At 32.4% G+C, this 25,171-nt stretch overlaps 1 protein-coding gene and 1 pseudogene across 1 annotated transcript; both read right to left on the bottom strand.

Moving 5' to 3' along the window:
* Nucleotides 1-681: 681 nt before the first annotated feature.
* On the bottom strand, nucleotides 682-23,193 carry LOC107170890 (uncharacterized; annotated as a pseudogene).
* A 187-nt stretch (nucleotides 23,194-23,380) lies between these two features.
* LOC149061322 (uncharacterized) lies at nucleotides 23,381-24,190 on the bottom strand. The gene has a single exon (XM_089214938.1). The coding sequence runs from the start codon at nucleotides 24,188-24,190 to the stop codon at nucleotides 23,381-23,383; it is 810 nt and encodes a 269-aa protein (XP_089071064.1).
* Between the last annotated feature and the right edge of the window lie 981 nt (nucleotides 24,191-25,171).

Here is a 25,171-nt window from a genome sequence, read left to right as displayed (position 1 = left end):
TGAATCTTCATCTTCATATAATGAAAAACCTCACTACATAGAGACCAACAAAGAAGATTCAGCTGATGAAGATTGTATATATTGTAATGAACCATTTAAAAATGATGTAAAGGGTGAAACATGGATTTGCTGCAAAGAGTGTAATAGGTGGGCGCATGAAATGTGTACAGGTTTAGAAGACTTGAAACAATTCAAATTTGATTTATGTTCCTAACTTCATAGTAACTATAAGTTCCTTGTTTGTTAAAATTGTTATATCTATTAAAAATATTATATTTTTACTTTAATTTTTATATAATTAATTATATTTTATACCTACATTAAAGAAAATGTTAGTCAAGTTAGACAAGTTGAGTTGTTATAATATAGTTTACCATATTAATATGTTATTTTAATATATTATATCTATTTAAAAATATTTAATTAGTTTTATAAAATGGTATTCAGCAGAACCAATATAGTAGTTAATTTAACCCATTGAAACGTCATCTTGCCCGATAGCTGGGGTAAGATGACGAAATTGGCACATCTAAAAAAGTTATTTTTAAAACAAAAAATACTAACTATTACGATACCAAAAAATTACCATTTACTCTTAATATTTTAAAGATTATTTGTGTAAAAACCCGTGCAAATCTAATCACTAGTTGGAGTAGAATAATTGTTGAAACTTTATGGTAGTCAACTTGCACCACACTTCTCTACTAGCAAAAGTTTTCCATACTGAGGATTTATTATCTCTAAAAGTAATCATTCCATATAAAAACTTTAAAAAAAAAAGTACATATAGTATACAATTAATAAAGAAGTAATTGATAAATACACCAGAAAATTAAATTTAAAGAATTTTTAAAACTTACATATTTAACTTGCCAATCATTTTGTTGTACCAGAACGACTAACCGTAATTAACAATTGTATTTTCGTTCAATTTTTTGAGTGGAAGAAGAAAGAACAGATTTTTCGTTTAGAAATGTGTATTTTTCCCTAGACTTGATAATAATACGGATGATCAATTTTTAATTCCATCGTTCCATTGTTATTGAGACAACAGAATAACACAGTTATATAAAAAAATGTTATAAAAAAGTAATGAAAACCTTTTTACATGTCTTTATACTGAAATTCTAATATTTTAATAATTCAATTTGGTACAGATTTGGTATCTATATTATATTTATTAACTGTTTTGCTTCTTATCACTTCCGAAAATATAATTGAATCTCTGACTGCAAATGGACATTTAATTTCAACTAAGAAATCATCATCAATTATACCATCTGTGTATTATAAAAAAAAAAAATGTATTATATAACTAGTACTATAATGCTTATATTGGATTTTGATAAAATATCTCATGGTTTTCCAAATTATATATTACCTGGAGTTGTTGCTATCTAAGGACAATTTTCATCAATGATAATCCCACATGGATTGACTTCACATTTTAATATGTTTCGTAATGAAATAATAGCTTCTGATTTGGTGGCTTTACCATAATCAGCTGCCTAATGTCTTTGAAAAAAATGTGCGGTATAATATATCGTTAACTGTTTTTTACAAGACGTGGTTGGTCATAATTTACAAACATGACTAAAATTTGATGTTTTAGTCAATTTTTCGTTCAGAATGCCAAATTTGAGAGTTAGCCTGTTATCTAGTTTGTGTTTCAATATTTGAGCGACCACTTCAATCTAATCGCAAGGAATTGATAAAATCTTATTTCAATTTTTGTAATGTTGCTTAAGACATATTATTTCCTTCCTCGGGTAGTGGTTCGCCCAAACCATAATGTTCATCTGGGCAAACATGACTTTTTTTCTTCTTTTTTTCTTTTTTTAACCAATCAAGCTCATCTAAAATCATGTGTTGCATTACGTACTTATATAATAGAATTAAATATTATGAATATTATTCAATAAATTATTAGCAATGTATTACCATATATACAAGAAACTACAATTTATTTCCAGATAGTTATAAATATTCAAGAAAAATTTGAACTTGGATGTTTATAGTATTAAGCTCGACCACTTACAAAAGATCGTTTACTTCTATGAGACGTATCAAAAATTGGTTACAAACCAGTATATATTCTACGAGACCGTTTTACAATTTGTTAATGTGTTAATAGGTACTTTAAATAACATGAATATTATACTTGATATTACTACCTATCAGTAACATGGTGGGTAAATTAATATTTGATATATTATATTGTCTTACCTACATTATACATATTATGATTTGTTTGTTAGTTACACAATAAATTATAAATTATATTTTATGGTGATTGGTGGTACATAAAGACTCAAGAGACAGGTACATTATTCGTAGCAGGCAAATTGGTTGTCAACTGGGTGAGGATGTCAATCAATTTTATGTGAAATATGTATTTTATGAATCATTTTTTATTTATATACATCAATGTTATAAATGTTTATTTATCAATAACGAAAATATATTTGTCTTGTGTTTTATGTTTTCTTGTACCTTTTATATTAACATCCATGTTAGGTACCCATGCTTCATGCCTTTCAATGAGTTATTTAGTATTTATAGTATGTTTAGTAAATTTAAATAACAACTTGAAGGAACAAGATGCTAATATAAAATATATATTGTAATTTTAAATAATATATTAATATAACATGGTTCTCTTGTGTTATTATTGTTCAGCTGCCCTTTTTAAAGTTGGCCGACTACCGGCTCGGTGGCTTCAAATTTCCCCATTGCCGATAACAACAGTTAGCAATCTAGTTTATTATCTATATCTGTGGCCAACGGTCATTCAATTATCATAGTTAGATGCTCTCCAGAAACTAATAAAATTCACATAAAAAAAAAAATAATAATAATAAACAAAAAGATAACCAGTAATTACAAAATTGACATACCATAAAAATTATATTTCACGATAATGCGAGGTATATAATAATTATGTTATTAATATATATTATTATTATATTATTAATTATTATTATTATGTTACCGGAAAAGATGAAAATTCAAATAACAAATAAAATTTAAGTTCTAACTATTAGGAAGATAATGTAGGTGCTATAGTACAAAAAACTTTAATTTATTTTAGTATATTAAACATTTATTAAGTACAGAGCTTTTACCTGCCATAAAAATAATTATATTTTCGATGTTTGAATATCCTTTCACAGCTGATTTTAATTAAATGTTCAAGTCATTCTTGTATCATAGAAGTTCTTCATTTTATTTTAATAAGCTTCAGTTTTGAAAAGCTTCTTTCTACACTACAACTAGTAACTGGTAGAGTTACACTTAGTTTTAGAACATAAAACATATTTGGAAATACATTAGCTAAATTAGCTGTACAAAATATTTAAAAAATTTGTTGTGTGCTGGCCATATTTGTTTTATCTTGTTCGGCACTCTCTGCGTTGTCATCATTATCATCATCCATATCGAAATTATGGTCAATATTAGATTCTTCATCATTTTGATCTTCACAATCATTAAATGAACTATGAAGAGTTTGAGGAATAGCACAGAACTTTCAATTTCTATGAAGTTATTACAAAATTGTAAATATTCAATATATATATATATATATTCTATATATTGTATATATTGTAAAATATCTCTATCAATCATTGTATGCATCAAACACAACTTTTCAAAAGAGTCATGAGGAAGAGAATTTGGATTTCTATTTATTTCTTGAATCCTTCTTCTTGAAAGTTAAGACATATCTTTTAAAGCACCAATATTTGTTGAATCGAAATGAGTTTTCAATTGAGATAGTGTTATATCAATAAAAAAATTGAATGTTTGTACTTCAAATTTTTTTAATGGATCACTTACTTGTTCATCACATGCCATTTCACCTATACTGCCCTCCTAAGCCAAAAGGCAGTAAGCAACAATGTAGTAGTTTTGAGAAAAATAACTTTTTCTGAATCATCTTGTTATTTTTATCATATTTTAAAAATTAAATAATAAATTAATGATAATTAAATAATTTTTCCTGTAGAATCCAATAAAACACATGGATAAACTCTAAAATATCTCATAATACCTTAAAACGCATATACGTACTTTTTGTTTAGTGTTGTCAGACATTAATATTATTGTTTACAGAGGGAAAATGCAGTATGAGCACATACGTACTTTTTGCTTAGGAATACATATTTATTTTTTGTTTTTTTACTAGACCAAATTTATGTAAATAACAAGCCTTTATTTAAAACAAAATAAAAGAAATACTCATTAAAAAAAAAAAATAATAAAGAAATAAAAATATGAACTTTTAGGAAAATAATATGAAAATGTAACATTTAAAAACATTTTTACAAAATTAATATAAAAATTAATGAACATTTTAAAAATAATCAAACAAAATTGTTAGGTATTATAATAATAATTGTATTTACAATTTTACAAATATTCAAGATTTTTCCAAAACAGTTTACGGTTTTCTGGAAGAATCTGATCTAAATTTTGAAGTATACTCTCAACCTTTTCTCTGGCAACACCGCATGGTTTTATTTTTGGTAAAGCAATAGGAATTCCATCTTTTTTCATATTTTTCTTGCACAGAAAATCCAATTCCTGATATTCTGTATCAGTTAATTTAGTTTTAAAATTCAAAATAAATTTTCCTCTTTCAGCTTTAATGCATACGATATCCTTCAATAAAATACGATTTTGTTTTTGTAACTTTTGAACTGACTTAAAATCTTTCCAACTATAAAACGATGTATGATCCATTACGTTCACATCAACTTTTCCACTGTTTGAACTTTTAACAGCATATTCAAAATCATTAAAGTCGTATGTCTTTTTTTGTTTTTTTAAAGCCAATTCTATCTGATGATGAAAACTATTAGCACTCATATATGTATGTCCTGGTTCAAAGTAGTATATTTTAATTGTATTAGTCGAAACTTCACACGAGTTCACAATATAAACAAGAAATGTTAGGAGACACCAGTTTTTATTCTGACTGGCGCAATTATCCAGCCAAATTTGAAGAGTTGAAATATCTCTATGTTTTTTTATAAACGCATAAAACGTACTTATGATATCTTCTTTGTTTCGCCCAGTAGTTCATGCCAAATACAAGCTAGTGGTTTTATATTGGAATTACAACCAACAGGAACAAAACTTTCGTGGTATGCAATTATACGCCTTGTAAAAATTACTTTTTTAAACATTTCAGCTCTTGGAAGCATAATTACTTTTTGTAAATCTGCAGAAACTGTAACACAATCATTTATATTATCTTTTTGACTTGAATGTATTTTATACAGATTTCTAGCATCTGTATACTTTGTCTCATGTTTTTTACATGTAATACATGTTTCACAGTCTTCTTGAATTGAATTTTTATTGTGTTCATGTAACTTGAATTGTTCACATTGTTCACACTCCTCGTGTCCTAAATTAGTAAAAGAAATTTTTTTTTCTTTCAATTTGCATCTGTATAATTCATATGATATATTTTGATTTGGATGTTTGGTTAAAAAGTCTTGATGCATCATTGAAATGTTGACATCACTGGGCAAATAACGAACATTAGGAGCATGTTCGCGCCTATAGTGAGAAATTGTTGGGTGAAATGACTCTATATGTTCATTAATTAGATCATTAAATTTATATTTATTGTGAGGCTCATGACCTCTTTTGACAAGTTCAGGTATAATATTTCCTGGAGGAGTTTTATTGAGTACATTGTAGTATACCTTATCATTATTTTTTTTAAATCCTAATGTTGTTAAGAAAAACCATTTACGCACATCAAAACATTTAGAATTGTTATCAGTTAAGCGATAAATATATGTTTTATTTTTTCGGTTAACGTTTGCATTAACTGATCTCCGTTTGACTTGTGTTGGTATACATACGTTCAAAATAAATTGTTTTCTTTGATTAGCATCCATCTTCCAATATTGATCGTTAATATCATAGCGTCGCTCTTCAGATATATTAGTAATACATTTTTTTTACAATTATTTACATCACAAGATTCAAGTACCTTATGTTTTAATGCAGTTTTTTTTTTTTAATATCTTTTTTTTTTTGAACACTAGTTTTGAACTTTTTACGTTTTCTTAGCTTTCCAGACTTCGTATAAAGTTCAACTGAATACTTTGTCTCACTACTGACTATGACTGATGGCAATGGTTCTTGACAAACTAAATAACAATAAGGAAAAACAATTAATAATTAAATATAATTTTCTCAATGATAAATATTAATGTATAGAATATGGTAAAATGTTTACCATTTTCACACAGGTAGTTCATCAAAGATACAATATTTTGTTCATTATCTGAATAATGCATATCTACAGTTGAATCATTATTGATTACTTCAACTTCTAAGTCATTATCAAATTCTCCCAAATGTCTCTTATTTTCACCAGGTGGTATGTAGTCTTTATCTTTATCCGAGTCATCCAATATAGAGTTTGAGGAAGTGTCTATATTTTTTAAAATACATTATTTTTTATATTTGATTTGAGTTAACTTTAATACAATAAGCAATTTAATTACTATTGACTGGACAAATATGTTTTTAATTAATTGATTACTAAATAGGTAATATTATATTATTATATTATTATAGATAACCAAGATAAAAGATTATTTAATACCTATTATAACTTTAAAATATAAATTATAATGTTTAATGAATATATTAACACAAGTTATCAAGTTAGCAAGTAATCTTAAATGAAAAAATAGTTATAATTTATCAAGTATAAATTATTATTAATATAAAAGACTTACAGGTTACAAGCCACAGGCTTACAAGCCCTCATTTAAAATTAAATAAATGTACTCCTTATTTCAAAATAGTCAAACATTTAAGGAAGTATTTAAAGTACTTCAACTTAAATTTAAGTTTAAAATTGAATGTAAATATTAGAACAGATGTCTAAAAAATATTTAAAATACTATTTAGTAGGATTTACTCAATAATCAATATATACACAATTTTGATACTATTACATAGTTAAATTTATAATAATGGTATAATTATTAGTATAAAATATAGGTTACTTACTACTTAAAATAAAAGTTTCATTATCAGTGTGTTTTGTTTTATAGCCAAAGGTGTCATAGTTTTCTTCTATAAATTAGAAATAAAAATTATTATTACTTGAAAAAATCTTCATGATTGTTTTATAAATGATAATTAAGGTAATTGAAATTTAACCTGAAAGCTTGAGATTATTAGATGATTTAACAACATCAGTTTTAATGACATTATTCAAATATTCATGTTGATAATGATTTGATCGTAGAGGTAAATCATTACTAGAAAAAACATCTCTTCTAATAACATCCAAGTTATCTGTAAATAAATTTAAATACCTAATAAGTTAACATTCAGACTTCAGAGAATAAATTAAAAACTATATTAAATACAATTTTAACTAACCTTTTATATTTGTTTTTTTCACCAATGCATTTTTATTGTTTTCAAATTCGGCCAATTTGAATATCTTTTTTCCACGCAACATCATATTGTAATAAAGTATCAGACAGTAATATTCACGTTTATTATGTTAAGTATAAAAATACGTTCATGATAGGTAACTAAATTAATTTAATATAATATTAATCGTGACTTGTGTTACAATAATAACATATTAAAACATATTACGTTTTGTACGACAATGGACGATTGAATATAATGATAATAACATTGATAACTAATAAGTAATAAGTAATAACGTACCTACAAACTGCAAACATTGAAACATAAAAATAATATAATATTAAAATAAACAACATTTATTAATAGCACAACCATGATAATAATATACAATGGTCGATGGGCCAAACCATCGAAGCGACACTCGATCAACTGATTGGGGTCTTGTTTACCTATGAACTGAAGTCTGAACCTCCAAAAAACATGGAAACGTTTATCATACTAAACCACAATCACAGAATTAATAACAACTAGAATGTTAAATCTTCTGAGACCGTGGTTAACAGTATGTTAATAAATTATTATAATGTATGATAATATGATATTGTGTGATACGGCTAGAAAATTATCATCAATACTATGTCAATACTAAACGAAAATACCGTATTTGAGCAATACTAAGCAAAATTACCGTATACTGTGGTCAGTTACTGCCTTTTTGCTTAGCATGTGTTTGATACTGCTTTTTTGCTTAGTACCTATCATTCATATATTTGTAAATACGTATATGTTTAACCACGTTTATTACAAAAACTATTGCATTTACGGTATTTTTGCTAAGGAATCAAAAAATGCGCCTTAAAATAACGATCAATTTGATATAATAAACTCATTTTTCAAATTTTGTCGCTTTACTGCCTTTTGGCTTAGGAGGGCAGTATACATAACACATAGAATAATAATATAATAATATAATAATGATACAACTACAAAGTAAAATATCTAAATCACGAGATTGAAACTGCTTGGTTACCGGTTCTAATATAAGAAATATATTTTTAAACACAACAGCTGTTAATACAAATTTGTATGACGTAAAATATGTTACGAGGCCACTACAAGTAGAACGTATTAAAGGGTTACCTTTCTCGAAGTCTTTAATTTGGCTTAAAGTAAAGCTGCTGGATGTGGACTCCAACGAGTGGTACTTACACGATTTACAGCATGAGACTGGGAGTGTTCAATTTGGTTTTCTCGAAATAAAGCAGCTCTTTTTTTGGAGCACCAAATAAACACATATAAAGATTCTAAATGACCAAATAAATCTATTGTATTGGAGTCTGATGAAACGGCTTGTTTGACTACAAGTGCTAAACGGTGTGCATGGCACCAAACAAACAATGCTCGAGGATTTTCTTGTTTAATGCGGGCTTGAAGACCTTTATAATTTCCCGACATAATGCACTGTCATAGGATTACCCAATAAGTTCTTTCCAATGATATTTTTGTTCTTCCATAATCGTTATAAATAAATCATATAGATCTTGTCCACTTGTAGCAGGGGATTCTTTTACTGCAACAACTCTTTCAAATACATCTCCTAACGACTCATCAAATTACCGAACCTCAAAAGACACTTGTTCTTTCCTCTATGCATCAAATGTTGAATCTACAGATATACTGAACATATGAGACTTTTTTATGGCCATTTGAATTTGCGATGAAATTTCTTCTGAAATAGATTCAATAGTTGGTTTTGACGTTACCAAGTCACAAAAGAGTATTCTTTTTTTCCTGAACTTTCAATTTTGTGTAAGTGTTCTGATAACGGTATAGAGTTTTTTGCCATTAAAATTACCAGATCCTTGAAATTACCGTTTTGAATATTAGGGATCCCTGTATCTGTATGCCCTCTAAAAGCAAGGTTATGATGTGCTAAGTATAAAACAATGTCCACTAATTCTGTAATAACTTGCTTTTTCATAGCAACTTGAGTTTTTCGTTGGTTTTGAAGGGCTAGCAAAATAGGTAAGTACATTTGTTTGTTTAAATGAATTTAAATGAAGCAGTTACATGATTTACTGAAGTTCCATGAATGTGTATTGCATGCACACAATTTTTCCTTGAATTAAAACCTTCTTTTGTCCAAGATTAAGATTTAATCAATTTGATTATGGAACATAGCTATCTATACAATTGTGATAAACCCGGTTTTATGTTATCGTTTTTAATGCTTATAAATTGATGAATGAAAATTTATGGTATTATAAGCTTGTATCGTAATAGAAACATCCTGCAATTGACAGTACTGTTTGTACATTGAAATAGTGAATAGCAACGTGTAATAATATTGTGATTTGTGTATAGTAATTAGTTTAAAAATGGATTTAAATGAAATGCGCATACAATTTTAACGCCATTCTATTATTAATTGAATCTAAACGAAACGACAACAACTTTTTTTTGAATAATGATGAATATTGTGAACGAATTGAAGAAGTAAAACAATCTAAAATTACGCTATCTACGGCTGGAGTGAGAGTGTTCGAAAGATTATAGGAATGTTCGTAAGTACGATATTCTTGTTATTAATGGCAATGATCGTCTTATTAAAACTATAACCAATGTGCCAGAGGAAGTGCGCTATTATGTAAAAAATGAAGAGTTATTTTATATCTCCATTTTACACATACAGCAATTGGTCACGGAGGCCGAGACCGTAAGATGGCTGAACTTAAACTAAAATACGCGAATGTGACAAAGGAAACAATAATGGTTTATTTAAGTCTATGTTCTGTTTGCCATAAAAAAGCTTCAAATCCAAAAAGAGGGCTTGCATCAAAACCTATTTCACATTCGGCATACAATTCACGTGCTCAACTGGATTTGATAGATATGCAATCACAGAGTGTAAATGATTTCCTATTTATAATGAATTACCAAGACCACCTAACCAAGTTCGTTGTACTTGAACCATTAAAAACAAAACGTGCGGGAGAAGTTGCACATAATGTACTAAATATTTTTTCCATTTGGAGCACCAGTCATACTGCACTCAGACGATGGAAGAGAGTTTGTCAATAATACTATAAACGAACTGTATGGTATGTGGGGTGATGTAAAAATTGTTCATGATAAACCTCGGTATAGTCAGAGCCAGGGCTCTATCAAGCACATGGCTTCTGGTTAACCATCTAACTGCGGTGTAGTACAAATGTACAATACATCGCCATAGTCTGCATTAATTTCAATCGAAAAAACTTTGAAATTTAAATTGTCTGTGATTCAGTCCAATGCTTCGTATAAAATTGATGATGGATACTATGACGCGGTGGCGGCGGCGGCTGACAGCGGCAGCGGCGATAACCGGTTTCTGAGTTACGGCCTGCACGCTGCGTTACTTTCGGCAGTAATTCCGCGTGACGAAGAGGATGGCGTTGCGGAGAGGTGGTGGTTGTTGTGTAACTCAGGGGTTGTTAACTAGCGTATAAGAAACTGTGATAGTCGAGTAGACAAGTCATACCAACCCACAAAAATTATTGTACATATGTGCATGTACCAGTACTGTAACAAAATAAATACCAAATTAGTAAACACATCTATGTATAAAAATAAACCTAATTATCAGCCTAATAGCCAATCGTCCAAATGTCCATCATTTATCTCTTCTGTTTTCCCATGGCCATTAGTCATTGTCCATTACGTATTTACTTATATTTCCAATTTCAACTGTTTGAAGTGTTTTGTATAAGTGGCTATTAGTGTTTTGTAGTGTTTTATTACAATATAATATGCCTTTTCCGTTGTGTGTTGTAAATGGTTGTAACAGTAGGATTAGTATATCTAAACACATGTTTCCTAAACACGATATTCCACGTTTTCTCATATGGATAAAACGATCGGGCAATCGAATGTTGTTAAGTATGGCTCATGAAAAGATCTATGCATCTTACGTCATGTGTGATCTACACTTCAACTCATCGTGTCATAGCCATGGTAATGGAATCGTAATTCTATACCAACGTTACTATTACCGGAATGTGAGTCAATTTATATAAGCTTTATATTAAATTAAAAGTTAAAAATTGATTAAATATGTAATGTTGTATTTTAATCTTTTAACTAATATTGTGCAAGCTGGTTGTGAAAACATTACAATCTTTTAAACACTATTACATAAATATCAATTTATGTGCAGTGGCGCAACAACCGGGGTCCAAAGCTGAGCAAGTTAGTCACTTTTTAAACTAGTTAAAGTTAAGTTACTTTAATATAAAAAGTAACTAAGTTAGAATATAAGTTAGTTTCTGAAATTTACTAAATTTCTAACTCACTTAATAACTTAGTTAATAACTAACTTGAATTATTGGTGATGAATGAAAAATTAAATTGAACAACGGTCAACTGATAATTTGATACCGTAAAATCATTGTTCATTATTCTAATCCACAAAATTCTAGTCACACAACTAAATGCATTGAAATAGTTGGGGCTAACAGTATATTATTATAGAATGCTCTTCAAGATTATAGTTTTATTAATTTCATGTATTTAATATTTAATAACAATTAAAAATATTATTCATGGATGTTTATATTTTTGCGTGTCTGATCGAATATTTATCGATAGATAAATTTATATAGATATGTTTATATTTTATTTCAGATTAACAATATAAAACTTAAACAATATTTATCTAGATAAGATAAATATTCTAGAAGTTATTATCCAAATAATTTATCTAGATAGTCTCAACATTGTATAATATATTATATAATAATTACACACTTTTTCGGTCACGTTTGATTTTATTTGTAAATAAAGGAACCGGTATGGTGTCCGGATTAAAAATTAGATAAAAAAAATAAAAAGATACAAATTGAGTAACCAGGGCCGGATTAGATACGATAAACGTGTGTGACGGCACAGGGGCGCCAAAATCAAGGGGGTGTGCGGTTGCCTATTTATATATTTAAAAACATGGCGAAAGGCGCTGAAATAATACTTGCACTGGGCGCTGTAAAAGCTAGAGCCGGCTTTGTTAGTAACGATCCAAGTCGTGGCGTTCGTTGACGGTCGGTTCGAAAAAGTGTCCTCGATCGGTGGCAACCGGTACGTGTCCGGCACGATCTGTCTTCCCGTCCCGCCTAGCCTCTGTGGCGTGGAAGGAGAGTCGACAATGTCGCGCTATCGTAACCCGTGGTGGCGGTTGACAAAAGCGTAGACTGGCTGCGGTACCTGTACTTAGCACTGGATGCCGCTGCGGACCGTGTCAACTACATCTTTCATTATTGAATTCTATGACATCATTTTGGCGCAAAGTGCATACTGATGAGTGATGATTAATGCAATGAAAAAATAGCGGTGCAAATAGTGGTGACAATTCTTTTAATTTAATTAGCCTGAAATCCAATATTTTTGCCCGTCATATTTCTCGCTCCGTTAGTGGTTACGCTAACTAGTTTATGTAATTGAAGATCTAATGAAGATATTATAATGTTTTGAACGTGTAAAAAATTATCTTCACCTCGCGTCGTCCGCTTCAAAATACAGACGGCGGGAATTTCTTCAGTTATTTCAAACTTTTCATTAATTCCTTGAATAAATACAATTAACTGTGCAGAGCCAACAATATCTGTACTTTCATCAAATGCTAACGAAAAATATTGAAATGTTTTGGTTTTTTTTATCAGTTGATTTAAGAAATTGTCACCAACATCTTCAATACGTCTTGTTATTGTACGAGCAGGTAATGGGACTTCTTCATACTTATGTACAATATCTGGACAAATATTACCGGCCATGACAAATCCTGCGTCTGTAAATGATTTTCCCTCTTTTGCAATTAACATAACTACATTCACACTGGCAGAAATAACGGCTCTTTATTTTGAATAGTTACTATTGAAAATATCGTTTGTTCTTCAGTTAGAGCTTTTTGTAGTTTATTAACTTCAATTTTTCTTAACTGTCCGTATAAGGAAGCAGACTCGTTGGAGTAGCTAAAACAAAGTGGGTCACAACTGTACAAGTCCGTATTTATGCCACAAATCGCTTATGCAGCGTCCGCATGGGCCGGCGAGTGCATGGTACTGGCATATTATCGCGGATGGGCTAATAGTGCCCAACGCCACCCATTGTTATCTATAACGAGGGCGTATAAGACCACTTCCACGATGGCGCTCCAGGATAGCAGGCTTACCGCTGCTTGACCTCGCACTGATACAGGCTGCGAAAATCGAGAGCGACCGAACCGCGGTCAGGAAAGGCGCTTTGACGGTGACAGAAACCGAAATGAGAAAGGCACACTACGCTCAGGAGACCACCCTCCTTTGGCAGAATAGATTGGTCGTCAGTGATAAGGGAAGGTATTAATCTAACTGCAACTTTATTTTAGTGTTCCAAAAGTTGACATCATAAAAAATAAATATAATATAAGACCAATTATCCGCGAAGATAAAAAAGTAACATTTTGTTCTTTTTGTAACATGCAACTGAGTTTGAATTTGATAGAAATAGTCATGGTTGATTTTTAATGTTACTCACTTTTTGTCGTCAATTTGGCAAAATAATATCTATAAAAGTTTAAAATAATTTTTACTCATTTGTAATTACCGAGTAATGTCTTATATTCATATTAATTTGAAACTACTTAAATTGAATAATTATTTAATTGACATACTTTTCCATTTTTAATAGCTTCAAATATATTTAATTCAGTTTTAGCAGAAAAGGGACATTTAATTTCAATAATTGAATCGTCTCCAATAAGACCGTCTATATATAAATAACAATTAATGTATATTAAGTAGGTATTGACGTATTGTCATTATTAAAATTCACAATAATAAATTAGTGTTATTTTAAATATATCTATTTGATTACCTGGACTTGCTGCTATATAAGGAACATTTTCATCCACACACAAACCTACAGATTGTCGCGGACGTTATCGCAACGGCCGCGGCTGCTTTATTCTCGTCCGCGATAACGCGACGGGACTGGGTCGTGCGACGACCGGTCCGGCCGGCATGGACAGTTCGCTTGGAACAACGGACGTTAACCATATTATCATCTTGTTAATTTAAGTTACAATAAAGAGTGTTGTCGTTAACAAAGTGTCGTTGTCTGTTACCCATTCCGTACAATACTTACATTGCCGCAGTCGGAAAAGGAGTAAGGTAAGTGCTAATTTTAATAAAAAATAATTTTACGTAAATTAAAGTAAATTAGCACATATCGGGTTAAAAGAACCTACAATAGGTGTCCTGATCATACCGGTTCCTAAATAGTTTTATGAAAATTATTATTTTTTTAAATTTAAATAAAATATTAAGGGCTTGTCCAATCTAAGGTGGTAAATTGTAGTGAAATTTGCATAATTTAGCGTAATTCCTTCAGAGCTAAACTTGGTTTAGGCTATTTATAGATTGGAAAGTACAGTTCAGCCAGCGATATCCCGATCGAAGTTAATCTCATATCTAACGTATTTTAATTAGGCATTAATAGCAATTATAATTTAATAGTCATAATGGACAGTAAATGCATTAATGAGTTAAATATTGTTGAGATTAACCGAGAATTATCGAAGCGTGGCATTGAGACCGGGGGGTCCAAGGTAGATAAACTCCTAGTATTAGAGGAGTATATTCGTACCAAGGAGCACATGGACCCGAGATCATTAAGGTTTGGGGTAACTGGCGAGTCGTCAGCCCAGGTACCAGGAGAAAAAACATCGGAGGCCCAAAGTGAGGAGGATGAGGGCAACTCTGAAAAGAGTTTGATAGGGCGATTGTAAACTCTCCCGATTTTAATGACATGTAAACTCTCCCGATGGTAAACTCTCCCGGGTCTCCCCCAGTACTACCTGACGGGAACATGTAAACTCTACCGGGTCTACTTCAGTACTACCTGACGGGAACATGTAAACTCTCCCGGGTCAACATTAGTACTACCTGTCGGTAACATGTAATTCTCCCGGTTAAACATATTGTACTAGTGTCTTGTGGAGCATGAAGCATCATTCGTATTACACAGTTGGTAACACTAAAATAATTCAGTCCGTCACCCGTTATCATGATACGTCGTTATCACTTATTAGTTAAGAGTTTTGTATGGACATTAAATTCTACTATTCTGGTATTCTACTATAATTTATATTTTGTTATTACTTTTGTAATTTATTGTAATTAAAAATTAATGTACTTACTACTTACCTTGTTTAAAATCTTATAAATTATTATATCATGTCTGATAGTGTGTAATATGATTATGTATAAATTTGTAATAATGTAATTGTTTTACTTATACTCTATTCTAATTTTTGCTTGCATCAGTATTACTAATAGTGTCTTCCATATTGACAACTTCAATTTCTTTGCATAATGTAGTGGCAAGTATGCCGCTTAGCAACTGTATGTTTTCCAGAGACCTTCATTGCATCAGAAAATCTTTAGAAAATCTATGTAACATAGACATAGGGCAAAACATAATAATATAATATAATAAACATATAATCATAAAAATCAACTGCTTTTCGCTTTCCCGATTGCGTTATACACAGACGTTGTACTTTTTGCTCATCAGAAGCGTGAATGTGTTCTAAATTTGATCTTGATATATTTTCCCTATCTGAAAAAATATTTATGATTGTCTAAGCTGAAATACATCAAATTTAATTAAATAATTACATACTGATAATATATAGAATTGCTGTGCATTTATTCACACTACATTTCCACTTGACTTCACCAGTCGATGATAGTGTTGATTGCTTATGAAAAATAAATGAGGACATAATCAACACTTCTTTGTTCCGTTGACTTAAAACATACTTGAAACTTGGTTAAGCGGCTTGAGCCATTATAGTTATTATTGTTTAAAATTTAAATATTTAAATCCAAAATAGATTAACGGTAATTAAATATTTAAATTACAAATACAGGGTAACAGTAATACAATTGATAATAAATATTTAAAATGATATTACAATCTCTGCAGTGTAGCCAATTCATACTGTAGCAATCACATTTAAAACAACTCGGGAGAGTTTACACATTTCCTTCAGGTAAACAGAAAGTTTACCCGGGAGAGTTTACATATATCCTTCAGGTGAACATAATATTGACCCGGGAGAGTTTACACATTTTCTTCAGGTAAATATAATATTGACCCGGGAGAGTTTACCATCGGGAGAGTTTACTAGTTTTAAAAATCGGGAGAGTTTACCATACAATCGGGAGAGTTTACCACCGCCCGTTTGATAAACCACTTCATGGAACAGATGTTAGATAGACTGGAGGGGCTGGAAACAACGGTCGACAAGCAGCAGCTAACAATTGCTACTCTCAGCGTGAGCGTGGAACGCTTGGAGCGGGAGTTAGCCGAAGAAAAGCGTAGGTCAACCGAACGGGTGGCACAAGCAAATTGCGCATGCCGTGGGGTTTCCCCCAAACCCTCCACCAGCTTTTTGTCCGGAGAAAAGTAAAATTGCCCGGGTAAAAATCAAAATCTTCCGGTCAAAACTCAAGGTGTGAGTTTTGAGAGCCGTTGGGCGAACATACGGAGCAGATTGGCCGGGGAAAACACGAGAAATCGGGAACCGGTCCGGAGTGTCCGGTGAAATGTCCGGTGTCTTCGGTGATCTATCCGGAGTGTCCGGCGAAGTGTCCGGTAGAGGTGACGGGGAAGCGTTACGGAGTAGTTTGTCCGGTGGAAAACGTGTTCACTTCGCGGACAGCCTGCTCATTCTTCAAAATGAGTTAAATATGGCCCGTGCGTCGATACCGGAGTTTGCTGGCAAGAGGGAGGAAGACCCGGTGCGGTTTTTGCTCCAGGCCGAAGCAATACTTGAAGAAACTGGTATCCACATGGCTCGATGGGTGACCGTGTTGGCCCCTCAGCTAAAGGCAGGTACATGGTGGGGAACCATGAGGGCGTTGGACTTTCCATGGCAAGAGTTCAAGTTTGAGCTTTTGGAAAAGTTCAACGGGGACGAACTACAGTCGAGCCTACAATCGGAACTGTTAAGTACCGCTCAGACCAAGACCGAAACACTGGGAGGGTATGTCCTGCACAAGTACCAGTTGTATCGGAGGTTAAATCTTGGTCTGACTGAAGAAGCGGTGGTGATGACGGTGATTGGGCTCATGCGTGATGAATTTAGAATTCATGCACGCATTGAACGGCTGAAATCGTTCAGTGAACTACGTGCGCTTGCACACATTTTGGATGGTAGTAAGGCCGTAGTATCGGATGAGGCGGGAGAGAGCACCAGCGGACCACCAAAACTGAAATGGCTGGAAAGAAGAAAAGCTGAGAATGCTAGTAAATCCCAGGTGCCTAATCCGAGGGAACGACTGTCTTCCGGGTCAGGATGTAGAGTGTGTGGTAGTCATGACCACTGGCAAGCTGCATGTCCGAGAAAGAAGTCAGAGTCGGGAAACGCCAAAACGACCGGCGGGACCGCCGGGTCCCGGCCGGCCAGGAAGTAACCGGCGAAAAAACAAAGAGTCGTCCGAAGAGAAGTAGGCAACGAAGTTCTACTTCGGCAGTTGGTAACGTTCCGGTACAAGAACCACAAATTACCAAAACTGACCCGGAGAAAAGGAACTTTGGTGCTGTACGGATCGGAGATTGGGGAAAAGGTCCGGAGAAAACGGGCCAAGAGAGTTCTGGACCGGACAAAACCGGTAAGAATGGAAATCCTCCGGAGGAAAATTTCAGTTACCCGAAGTGGACGTCCGGAGTGAGGAGTTGTCCGGTGAAAACCGTGGAGCTTCCGGGAAAACATCGGAGAAAACGCCGTAGCCACCCGAGAAAACTCATTGAAAGCGACGTTCCGGTAAAGGAACCACAGCTCGCGACAATGGACCGGGTAAATGGTTCTGCGACGGAAAGGTGGACCGACCACCTGGACAACAAGGCGGGAAAATCAATCAGGATTGAAAATGTTTCGGACAAATGTGAAGATATCACCGAGGTGAGTTATCCTTCCGATAAAAATGTCGAGAACAGCGTTTCAAGTGATGCGGAACAAGAAAAGTTAACACAGCAGTTGTTAATTTGTCCGGTCACATCTGAAGATTTTCCCGAGGAGTCCATTCCTTATCCACGGGAAAATTGCAAGAGGAGAGACTCAGATACGGACTCAAAGTTTGAGTTGCGACAACGCTTTTCGGATCTACGGACCGAAGCGTGGGTGTCTCCAGCAATTGCAACGGTGTCAACGGGGAAAACAAAAGTAACGGATGTTCCGTTACCGGCCATAGAATTGGAGTTTGCACTCGGGGCAGTAGTAGTACTACTGGACTCCCAAGCGGCGAGGACATACGTCAAACCGTGCGTGGCAAAGAAGTTCGGCCGGAGTTTTACCGAAGAACCGGAGACTGTCCGGATGGCGGACGGTCGGACCCGAGAAATTACGAAGTTTTCCGAATTTCAGGCCCGAATAGTGGATCTGGAAGTAAGCTTCAGGGCAGCAGTGTTAGACGATCTCATAGGAGATGTCTTCCTGGGCCACGATTTCCTCGAGGAGCAACAGTTCGCTTGGAACAACGGTCGCCGGACGTTAACCATATTATCATCTTGTTAATTTAAGTTACAATAAAGAGTGTTGTCGTTAACAAAGTGTCGTTGTCTGTTACCCATTCCGTACAATACCTACATTGGCATTTATAGTGAGATTAAAAATGTCTTCAAACTTTTGTTTGGCCACAGTTTCCATCACACGTCCATACTCTATAGATTTGATTTTATAATTTAATTCTCCATATAGTAGTTCGTGATCTGTTTTTTTGCATGGTATATATCAGGGGTCACCAACTAATTTCTATGGGGGTCCGTTTTGAAACTTACCAAACTTTACGCGGTCCAAACAGTTTCAATGACATAATTTATAAATTTGTGATTATATTTATTTATCTATTCATATTGTATTTTACACACATTAATAAATAGGTGTATACATTTTTAAATTTGTATTTATATTTATTTATTTATTTAAATTGAATTTGCAAAAAAAAAAGATTATGCTTGAAATATTTCATTTTTAATGTGAAAAATTTGTCAAATTCATACGTGTCACTCCGACGACGTCGCGTTTCCCTCGCCGGTTTGGCGCGTATGAACTTAATCAATGTAAAATGAAAACGAGCTCGCGGTCCATAAAAAAAGTTCTCGAGGTCCGTATCCAGACCGCGGTCTACCAGTTGGTGACCCCTGGTGTATATGGTCGCATTTTAGAAATTTTTCCTACTCTAGAAGCAGTTATTCTTTTTCTCCTTTCCGAAAACCATAATGGAGATTTCGCTTGTTCTCGTGTATATTTTTCTAAATCATCTATATTAAATTATGATAATGTTTAAATAAATTATATTTTATTGCATAGGAATTTCATTGTGTCTATTACCTATATCAATTTCTCTTAATTTGTTTATAAAATCGACTTTTTGTTTTTCTAATTCTTCGGGGCATATATCTTCAGGTAATTCTTCCGCCAAACCATAGATTTCATCGGGACCCGATTTTTTATTTCTATTTTTTGAGGTTGTTGGAAATAATTCTCGCCTCTTTGTATTGTTTAGTCTTTTCCTATTGGCATCTTTCAAAAATTATTTTCCAAAATTGTCCTAAAATAATATCTAACATACGATATTTTATAATTATATTATGTATTTATTTATATTAATTCGTAATATATTATTGTTCAAGAAAAACCTGGACTTTTAGTAGTGATATTTTTCATTATTGCTCTTAAATATTGTTTAGAGTTGAATGCAATGACCGCAGCTTCAACTCTAGCATTGTAAGCATTTCGTTGCGACAAATTAATACGCTTACCACCAATATATTTATTTATTAGACTATTAAATTGCTCACATATATTATTGTCTAAATCCAAAATCAAACTTTTAGAATTTATAACTAGCCGATTGATAAAAGTATTTATTTCTATCATCATTCCGCAGTTTTCTGCGCGAACACCAAATTTTCATCCGCCAGTGTTTTTTTATTACAAAAGTATGCATCACAATTTGAATGTTGTCCCATAATATGGTATGGAGTATTATGAACATCTTTAGCTAAACAAAATAATGCCTACTATAAAATTATAATGCTATTATATTTTAATATACATCTAATTTATCTATGTAAAATCTTCTATAAAACCGCCTTGTTTTTTATAATACGTTTATTTATATTTATACATACTTGAGATTTGCTGTGTTTGTGATACATTTTCATTTTTTCTATATCGTATAGATCTTACAATAGCAGTTCGATATCTCATCAGGTGTCGGAGAATGAATTTTCTTAATTCAATCGGATAATTCGTTTTTTTTTGTTATTGCGGTCAATTTTTGCATATAATTACGCAACAAATGGTTACGGCAATCAATTTTTTCTTCCAAAAAATGAGGGCCGTTAGGTAAAATCTCTTTTAATCGTTTGGTGACACTGCTGTCACCGTCGCCTAAACAAAGAGTAATAGGTACATAATTTTAAACGTTATTTTTTGACGCAAAACAGTTAAAACAGTTTATTTTAGATACTATACAGGTACTCACCAATTAACCTTTTGAATTTCATATTATGTAAATCAACACTTTATAAAAAACCTTCTGCTACAACATCAGCTTCCATACCTGTCGCTGATTTTGTCCAGCTGAGGAAACAAGTATGGTCTAGAGGTGTTACATTTTTTATTTCAGCTCGATTACAAATTACACAATAGCGGTTTCGTATGCCAATAAACAACACTTTTTTTGTTTTAAATCCAATAATAGTGGCCTGCATTTAAATATAATTCATGTTAAACTTAATTTTTATATTAATATTTAATATTATAATTTAATTTGAAAAATAAATTTAACTTAATGATTTAGTTTTCTGTTTATTATAATAATAATAATATGTTTTATAAATAATACAGGGTTTTTACATAGTTTCAAGTTGTTAAAAAAAACATCGTTTTTATTACAAAATTATATTTTATAAAGCAGAATAATTTTCTGAGTATTTCGATACATAAAAATCAAATTTAGGGCTACCTAGTAGTTTATGAGTTATGCATATAAGGTTTAGATGCGAGGAGCTAAGTGGTATAGAGTCACCCCACAAAATGTTTGTTCACTTCTCCGCTTATAATAGCGGAGAAGAAATTAAAACTCTATGTTGTCAAGTAAAAATCTTTAAAAAAATATAATTTTAAAACAACTTCAAACTATGTAAAAAATGGATACGGCTGCAGGTCCTCTCTCCGTCACACAGTTGGTACTTGGTTATCGTTATCCGTATAAGGAGTCATATTTAACTTTATGCTTGGATTCATAATGCCATTTAATATTGTATTCTTTCAATACCGAAATTAATTCACGACAAACAAGGCACATGACTTTCCCTTTATTTTCAATACCTAAGTACTGATTGATCATGTGGCCGAAGCCGAGTTTTGATCTATCTAATTAATCTTAATCCCGAGGGTTGTTTAAAAAAAAAACATATACATATTTTATTTATTTATTTTTGTTTCACACTTGTGTTATTACATAATTCACAATACAATACAAATCTATAATATAGCCACTTACGGGTTACAATATAGTCCCTAATCTTACACTAAAGTAATATCTAACACTATTTTAGTTGTAGACTCAACTCTCTGATTATGCACAATAATAATCCCCAGTACCTACAAAAAATAATAATAATATCAAATAAATAATGACATCGACAATAAAATTAATAACGAAACTAACGAATCATGATAATATCTCCCAATAATTTCTTTATACGCTTGTGTTTTTCATTGACACGAACGATGATAGAATGAAAAAATTATAAATTATAATATTGTGTACTCACAGGTTTGTTGACGCGTCGATCGCTGGCCAGTGATGACGACCTGTCGCTAAATAATATTACAAAAAAAAAAAACAAAATAATATTCCATACAATATAAGACAATACAAAATTTAAATACTTTAAATACTTTAAATTTTCTTTCTTTCACAATACTTCAAACAAAACTTATAAAACAATAACAATGTTTGCTTTAATCTGGCCTAATGGCACAGTTCAATAATAATATAACTGCTGGTGAACGTGTTCGAAGATGATATCACCGATGCTGCCGTTGAAAATGAAATACACAATAGTATATTTTATGCCGTTGATATGAAATAAAAATATTATTCTTGAATTTGTTTCATTTCAATTCAAAACATAATAATATAAAATTTATAATAATTGCAATACAAAACAAAAACGATTATGACTACGAAAAACGTTTCCCGGCTGTCTGTTCACGGCAGTGACGAACTCAAACTGATAGCAGGGTTACCAACTCATTTTTCATAAATTCCCTACATTTTATAACAAAACTTCCCTATTATTTCCCTGTAATTTTTTTGATAGAAATACGTTAGTCATAATTACGCCTGCCTCTTCTAGTGCTGCGTACAAATGTTCATCATCTTCAAGTAACCCTAGAGCCTTACACGTGGATTTAAAAGTGGGATGTACTTGACCATTTACAGTTTTCAATGCTTCAAACGAAATTGGGCCCCGGATTTCACGGAGAAGCATACGAAGGTGATAACATTCTGTATTGTTCGGATGAACCGTATAAACTCTACCCAGAGCGTGCTCTCTTTTGATATCTGGCCAGCCAACAACGTTTATTCTAACCTCTCTTCCTTCTTTGGAACTTTTTTTTGTCCCAAACGTAATATGCAGGTACTTCTGGGTAAAGCAAATTTTTTGCAAAGTCATCCCCTTTACACAAATCAAAAAATGAGAGAAGTGTAGTTGTAGGAGGACTATTCACTCTGTCATGTAGGTTTTGTTCATTAAAGTAAACCCTTTGTCCATTTTCTAAATGAACAGCAAGGTGAACAACGGTAGGGAAACGCTCGTGAATTAGAAATTCAAGGATTCGCCACACGGCTTCTGAACTTATTTATCGTCCACTTTCGTAAGTTTTTATTTCGTCTTTCTCATTTTCTAAGGCAAATGAAGCCTGGTCAGAGCCCTTATTTACGTATTTGCACACATATTTTATGAACTTTACCGAACTGCAATATTCCACATTGACGTGAGCGTTACATGTTCTTAACAGTACTGGATTATAAGGAACTATCCAACGATTATCTATATCTACGCCTTTGATATTGACGGAAAATCCACCGTCATCGGTTGAACGTCTCTTGTACTTCAGATAACCGTCATCACCAGTTTGAGTTTCCTTAATGAGATTCTTGGGGTAATGTTTACTGCACGCGTTATCTTTCATACATGGTGAATTTCTATTAAAATAGCCACAAGGGCCATGAATCATATTACATTTAACAATTTCGTGAAGCTGAGGGTCACGTATGGGATCGGGTATTTCAGCACAAATAACATTGTCGATTTGATCTGGAGTAATGTGAAACTGAAGCCATAAAAGAATATGAATATGTGGTAGACCTCTCTTTTGCCATTCTGTTGAATACATATAGCATCTCACTTCTCCGAATATTTTACCTTTTGTCAATAAGTTCATGGTCTTTTTGACTTTTAACCGAAACACTCTTACAATTATATCATGTCGACCATATGATCTTTGACCGGGAAGTAAGAGCTCTTTTATCTCGTCCCAGAGAGGATTACATGTAAAAGTAATAAAAAGGTCAGGACGACCGTAATGTCTAACGTAGGTCATAGCATCTTGTGTTCTTTCGTGCATGTACCTTGGCCCACCAGTAAAAGTTGACGGGAGTATAACCATTTGGCCTAACTGATTAGCTTCTATGTCTCGTCGTCCAATCGCATCTTTTAAATGAATATAACTATCTGCATGCAATTTGGCTTGGTTGTTTTTGATGTAATTTAGTCTTTCAGTTTCAATTTTGGCGTATTAATCTACCAAATATTGACTGAAAAGAGAACGATAATTAACTAAATAGTTGTCTTCCCCTTCTCTGACCATTATTCTATATGAGTAAAAACTTGATGCAGAGACAGTTTTTTTAAGCGGTAACTTGGTTTTTGGATCGCGTTGTGGTATATTGATTGGATACCCATCATCCCCCCAACAAAACATTAAATGATACTGCAGTGCGTCGTATGCTCGATGTATCTCACTGATACAGTGAAGTGAGTTACTTCGGTTTTCGAGGATGATGTCTCTTCGATCAAACTGTTGATCTACTAACACTAAAGCAACTTCATTTGCCGTTGGTGCATACCTGCCTCTATGTTTTTCTGGTGATTTTTTATCTGCATGTATTACAACTTTAAATGGCTCTGAAGGAGGTATTTTATCGATAGCACTTTTCAGATCTTTTATATATGGGTTCACTTGATGTAGCATATCCTGCAGTTGTTTGATTGAATTGGGTTTTAAGTTAGGATATTTAGAACACTGAATATTTACTTCTCGTTCGTCTTCACCGACAAAATAGATTTGAAGGTACTGTGCAGGCTGTCCGGGTTCAGGTAATATACTTCCAATTAAGAGGACGTTGAAGGTTAATTTTTCGAATATCAAAACAACGCCCCGGACTTCCAATAGTACTCAGGAAGTAATAATGTTATAATAAATCTAAATATACCCAAAGAAAGCTTAGAATATATACTATGTGGGTATAGAGCCATATTAAAAAAAAAATACCTACCTACTGTTTTTACAATGAGATGTTTTCCGTTTTTTAAAAGGTCATAAAATAAATAGCAAATAAGTTTTGCAAAAAAACTTTCTATAGACATG

The sequence above is a fragment of the Diuraphis noxia genome, unplaced genomic scaffold (assembly GCF_037042655.1).
Source record: "Diuraphis noxia isolate RWA-SAM2 unplaced genomic scaffold, SU_Dnox_SAM2 contig0001, whole genome shotgun sequence".
In the NCBI taxonomy this organism is placed as follows: Eukaryota; Metazoa; Arthropoda; class Insecta; order Hemiptera; family Aphididae; genus Diuraphis; species Diuraphis noxia.
Note: the sequence above shows the minus strand (reverse complement) of the source record. Positions and strands in the feature narration are given on the sequence as shown.

What these genes read in the sequence shown, in the direction of transcription:
- LOC149061322 (XM_089214938.1), bottom strand. Translation starts at nt 24,190, where the DNA reads ATGGTTATACTCCCGTCAACTTTTACTGGTGGGCCAAGGTACATGCAC.